Raw genomic sequence first — 6,191 nt, 5'->3', positions numbered from 1 at the left:
ATAAATGACAACACTGCCAGTCTTTTTTCTTAGGAGTCATTTTTGTGCCATCAGCGAGAATTAGACAGAAAGAAAAATAAATTCAACCATGGAGAATTCGAGTTCTGAGCTGAAGCCAAAAAGGAAACGAGGATTCAAAAAAATAAATAATAAGAGGATTTTTTCGGAGTTTGGGTTTTTCTTCTCTACAGTCATCATGCAGAAGTTGGTTCTCTCTCACTGCAGTGTATATTTAGATCACAAGCAACACACATTACATAGAAAAAGACAGACATAGATGCGTGGATGGATGCGGTCCTCTTACCATTTCCCACCTTATCACATCAAACGTGCATTTCTTCAGGATAACTCCAAATTCAAAATACAACCAGAAATTGCGAAATATACTTGACTAGACGTTATCCACATCCATAATGAAGATTGTTTCCGCAATGCTTGTTGTTTTCAGCTTCGTCCCTACGTTTTATGGTATGTGTCATCAATTTCTTTAAATGTGTGCATGTTCTGCATTTTTTTTTTTTTTTCATTTGGTTACACCTATGTCGAAATTCGAAGTTACCAGATTTTCTAAAAATATTTTAGATATTTTTCAAGGGTTTTAAAAATACAACTAATTTTTATTGCATGTGTTTACTAGATATGAGTGGAAAGAAATTTTCTTCTATTTAAAATGAATGCATATCAAGAGCATCAGAAAATTCGTGAATTTTGTTGGGATAACATGCTTTGAAACAATAGCATGAAATGACGTAAGCGTATACCTTTCTTGTGCACATGGGTCCAAGCATCAACTCTCCCAAAATATAATAAAAAATTATTTAGATTTCTATCTTGAATAATAGAGATGTGATTAATACAGTCGACGTTCGTTATAACGACCAGGCGTTACTGCAACCGTTCAATTATAAAGGTCGATATAAGTGTGTTCCGGATGTTTTCCCATTCATCCAATGTTATTTTTCATCCATTACAACGACCTGCAAACACCATTTAAACCAATTAAACTTCCAAAAGCATTTTTTTTCTCTTATTTTTTTGCAAAGCCCCCTCTTTTGCACAGAAATTAAAATCCGTCTCAGGTGTGTTCAAGCTTGACCTATGATATTGGAGACTTCGGTACATTCGGTAGTACGTGCTTGTATTTAATTATTACAATATTTTTTTTTTTATCCGATGCATTGCAACTGTTTTCATTATAACAGAATATATGAATATAAATAATTAATTTTCTTATTCAGTCCAAACATGGAATTCTCTAGGAATTTTGGAAGAAGCTAATTTTAAAAATAGAAATAAAAACTCGATATAACGACTTTTTCAATATAACACCCGTTTTCCGTGGAGCGATGGACAATATTTTCATTTTCTCTGATTTCATTTTCAATAATTGAAGCTTACCAATTTTTTGCCGCTTTCTGGACACTTAATATCTAGGCTTTCAGTTGTGTGTGTGTTTTGCCTTTCTTCCATTAATTATAAAATGCCTTTTTTTTAGTGCCTAAACTTACGCGGGCTCTATAATATTGTCAACAGGTACTCTAATATTGAAGAACAAGGTTGAATAGTTCCACCCCACATACACTAGAATTAAGAGTTTTCAAAATGTTTTTATATATGAGTTAACGTAATTAATTATTCAGGTTACTCATCGTCGAACGACTGCAGCCCTAGTCACTATTTGGAATGTTCGGCCGATCTGATGGCATTTGCAGAAGGTAAAGGTGATCTGCTCTTCACAAGTGTAGAGGAACTTAGAACGGATTGTGGGTATGTTAACATCCTATTGATGAATTTTTATTAATAGAACGTATCAAGAAAAAAATAAGAACAACTGAAATATGAAACGTCATAAATGGAATATAATTTTTTGCTGAGCTGAACAGGATAATTATTTTCTAAACACCAAGATCTCATTTTTTATAATTGCCCATTAAATAATTCACTAAACTTAATTTTTTTAATTCAATATTTCGTTATAATTACATGCAGTTTTCCTTCATATTTTTCAATACTTAGTACTATTGAGAATGATCCATCGACCTGAGTTTATTGAAAAATTCGATGATTTTTAGTGATACCCCCCCCCCAATTTTTATAATTTTCTTCGACTAGGGTTCGACAGCAAGCAATAAACTGCACAAAATACTTCATTTCAAATTGCTTGAAACCCCAGGAAAAAGAAATCTACCAAGAACTCACTGGTGGGAAACAGATGCTGGTGGAAGAAATCTGTACCGTCGGATCCGACGTGAACAAAAGTAAGAAGTTAACTAAGTTTATTCCTGAGTATACTTATGCTTTTTCTTTTAATGTTCCCTTCTTTTCTATCATTCACCTTTCTTAGCCCTTCGACTGCGTAGCGTAGTCAGAGACAAGCTTCTTTCTCTGCGCAACCAAAAAAAAAATCAGTTTTCTTTAGTGAAAGATGTAAGGCATTTTAACCCAGACATTGCATAGATTGAATGAAATCAAGAAATAGAGACAATGCGGTACACAAGCAAACCCATCAGAGAATAGAGAAATAATAAAAGAAAGATAAAAACATACATAGTGAAAACATAAGTCCGTTTCACCTCAAATGACTCGTAAACCGTTGGCTATACATACTTTCAACATACTTTCAACTGGAAAAACTATTCAAACAACAAACCCATCTAATATGAGGCATTTATTTTACTAAGGGCAGCATATATATATACCGACACTATTATGTCCTTTGTCCTCTAATTTCTCATTAGAAAGTTGCTCTGAGCCCAGCAAAAAAAAATGCATGTTTCTAAGTAAAATAAATATTCGCAGAGATATTTGAAGTCAAAAATCACTGAAAATGAGGGAAAGAACAGCATAAGATAACGGACAAGGTTATTTTACGCTTCGTGTGGTGTTTATTTCCTTCATTTCAAGTGTGTTTTCGAGTTCAAATATGTCAGTGAATAAAGCATGGACGTTTTATTATTATATTGGGCTCTAGAAGACGACAAAAAATTTCCAATTTTCCAATTTCCAGTTGGAGGACAAGTGTATCGCATAAATACAAAATGAAAAATTTGTATCTCTCAGTACATATAATGCCTTTGGTAAAATAAATATGGCACGTGATTCACATAAAAAATGACACTAATATTGGCACGTTATTACATACTTTTTCTGACTGAAAATATGTTTCTATAACCAACAGTTTACGAGTTATTTGAGGTGAAGCGGAGATTTAAGTTTTCCTCTCGTATATTCATAGAACATATTTTTGTACGCCATCTATACTCATTTTTAGAATTTCGCATAAAAAGGAACAATTCAAATCACCAGAAGATGAATGAATTCGACGGGAGTGAGAATTAAGGGTTAAATCTCGTCGAAGACCGTCAATTCTTTCGATCGATTCAGTGAATTCATTGCAATTCAAATGTTTTATGCAGTACATTCTTTCTTATTGTTTCTAAATTGTATTCTTTATGATTAAAACAATTTTAATCCCCTAACACGTGAATGCAGTTCCGAATATTTAGCGTGAGTAATAATCAAGTTTTTGCAAGTACCGAATGGAAATTGCGAGTTTACTGTGGATTCGACTTCATCCTTCCTTTTTCACGAACTGCAGAATATTGCATTCGTTTACTGAAGTTTCGCCCCTGACATTTAGGCCCAAACATTTCACCTGCCCTGACAGTGTGAGTGACGAAGTGAATGGGTGAGTTACCAAGTAAGTGGCTGTATGAGTGAGTGATCAAGTGAATTCGTGAGTGATTGTATGAGTGACCAGTTGAAGAGGTGCGTGACCGTATGAGACAAGTGAGTGAGTAACCAGATGAGTGGACAAGTGATGATCTCTCATACGACCACATGCTCTCACTCACCCACACATCTGGTTACTTGATGTAGTGATGAAGTTAGTGGTGCGGTCGCTCATACGGTCAGGCACTTGGTCCCTCATACAGTGACTCATAAGGTCCCTCTCTCTCATACAGTGACTCATAAGGTCACTCTCTCTCATACAGTGACTCATAAGGTCCCTCTCTCTCATACAGTCACTCACTTGATCATTCATAGGGTCATTCACTCCATCATAGTCACTCACTTGATCATTCATAGGGTCATTCACTCAATCATAGTCACTCACTTGATCATTCATAGGGTCATTCACTCAATCATAGTCACTCACTTGATCATTCATAGGGTCATTCACTCAATCATAGTCACTCACTTGATCATTCATAGGGTCCTTCACTCAATCATAGTCTCTCACACTTACTCATACGGTCACTCACACACACTTGGTTACTCACTTGATTGCTCATATGGCCATTCATTCACCCATACAGTCACTCACACACACTTGGTTACTCACTTGATTGCTCATATGGCCATTCATTCACCCATACAGTCACTCACACACTCATATGGTCACTGACTTGGTCGCTTATACGGTCACTCACACATTCAGGGCAGACGAAATGTCAATTATGAAATGTTCGGGGCGGAATGTACCGGAGACGAAACGTCGGAGGCAAAATTTCGGGATCCCTATCGAATTCTTTGATTTTTAATCGACACAAGATTAATGAATGTGAATTCATATTTGTGGGGTGTACTTGAATTTTTCGGAATTTGAAACCCACATTCTCTGTGTGGCATGGGTTTTATCATCACGAACATTATGCGAGTAAGTTTAATATGATGTTTTACTTATATTGCTATGAAAACTTTTACTTGGCAGGGTACATGAAAAATATCGACTGTTTTAGCAAAATAATCAACGACACGCACGAATGTCACGAAAAGTTCAAGACATCGAAGCATCGTATTAACAAGGAAGTCACTATAGAGAGAGAGAAAGTCTTTTACGGATGTTGGTGAGCATTTTACATATAGGCGAAAAGTCTACACGTTATATTTGGACACTTTTCTTACTAAATGCGTGCCTCTCTAGGATCAACGGTTCGCCAGTAATTTGCGGTGCGAGGAGTTAACTATGAAGCCTGTATATTCGAATTTGGGTTGTCCTTTCTGAGAAGTACCTGGGTGAATTAAAAACCTATGAATATATTAAATTTTAGGTAATTCAGTTCAGTGGGGGGGGGGAACACTAAGGAAATCATAAATTTGTGTGTGTGTGATTCAGTCATTCATTCACCAAGAAAAGCAGTTAGTTCTTATGCGAAAATTCCTTTCAATTTATCAATGCGATGTACGTCATTTCTATTTGCAGTGCTTTCGATTGGTACCGCCTCTGCAAAGTAGAAGCCGCATCGAAGCATTGTGACAGCGAGGCAGCCACGTTCTTGGACTTCATGTCGAAGACCGAAGGTGGTTTCACCCTCAATCAGATGTGTGATAAGATGTTCCCGAGTTGTTACGGCCAGCTCTACGGTCTGGAAGAGGATGGAACTTGTGAAACATGTCGCGCGTCTCCAACATTCCTCTCGATCACAATTTTGTTTACTATTTTATTGCAATGGTTTTATAATTGAGATATGTACAATATAAACGCATAATAATAAAAAATATTTTACTACGTAGAGTACACACCATTGTAATTATTTAAGTACCTCACACACAGAAATTCCTCAAGACTTGCATCGTTTTACCTAGAATCACAGGCATTTCTCTATTTTGCAATAGCCCTATCAACTAGGGCTGGTCCGATCAATTGTTTTGATCGCAGTTAAAAATTTTAGTTGAGTTAATCGACTCGATCAATCCGATAAAAATTCGATTATAATTTTTATTGAAAGTTTATAATTTTTTACTTGATTTATTTGACTAAACCGATTAAAAATATCTTAAATTGTGTTCCTTTTCATAACATTTCAGATAAGTGATCGTATTTAAAAATATTTGAAACAATATTTTGATCAAATTTTTCGACATGAGGAAACACAAGTACATTCAACAAAAACTAGTGATGATTTATAAAATTACGATTTAAAAAAAACGACAAGATCCCCTCCACATTAAGAAATTCCAAGATATGACAAGCATGTTCAGCATATTGTCCCCCCTAAATGCCACAGACATGAATGTGCAAATTTTCACTTTTGGGTTTATAAGCTGGTTGGATCACGCACTTGTTTTGCTAAGTTTTGCCATAAACATAAATCGTATCCCCAATTGAAACACCTTTTATAAAACATTTTAGGAGAACAACTTTCATAGAGCAACATTCAAAAGTCGTTTTGCAAGCTCTAGAAATT

At 35.4% G+C, this 6,191-nt stretch overlaps 1 protein-coding gene across 1 annotated transcript; it reads left to right on the top strand.

Moving 5' to 3' along the window:
* The first annotated feature begins 215 nt into the window (after positions 1-215).
* Positions 216-5,521, top strand: LOC149086749 (uncharacterized). Its single transcript, XM_089231110.1, has 5 exons — positions 216-468; positions 1,641-1,767; positions 2,113-2,258; positions 4,715-4,850; positions 5,207-5,521. Exons 1-5 carry the CDS (start codon positions 414-416, stop codon positions 5,466-5,468), a joined length of 726 nt encoding a protein of 241 aa, XP_089087236.1. The 5' UTR covers positions 216-413; the 3' UTR covers positions 5,469-5,521.
* The last annotated feature ends 670 nt before the right edge of the window (positions 5,522-6,191 follow it).

Source organism: Pholcus phalangioides, unplaced genomic scaffold (genome assembly GCF_987345545.1).
Source record: "Pholcus phalangioides strain wild (caught in Gottingen) unplaced genomic scaffold, Ppha-v1.0 ptg000004l_1, whole genome shotgun sequence".
Lineage (NCBI taxonomy): Eukaryota > Metazoa > Arthropoda > Arachnida > Araneae > Pholcidae > Pholcus > Pholcus phalangioides.
Note: the sequence above shows the minus strand (reverse complement) of the source record. Positions and strands in the feature narration are given on the sequence as shown.

Bases quoted from the DNA above. Each gene is read 5' to 3' on its own strand.
- LOC149086749 (XM_089231110.1), top strand. From the start codon at position 414: ATGAAGATTGTTTCCGCAATGCTTGTTGTTTTCAGCTTCGTCCCTACG. The intron at 469-1,640 runs GTATGTGTCATC...TTAATTATTCAG, and splicing joins CTTCGTCCCTACGTTTTATG to GTTACTCATCGTCGAACGAC. The intron at 4,851-5,206 runs GTGAGCATTTTA...TTCTATTTGCAG, and splicing joins AAAGTCTTTTACGGATGTTG to TGCTTTCGATTGGTACCGCC.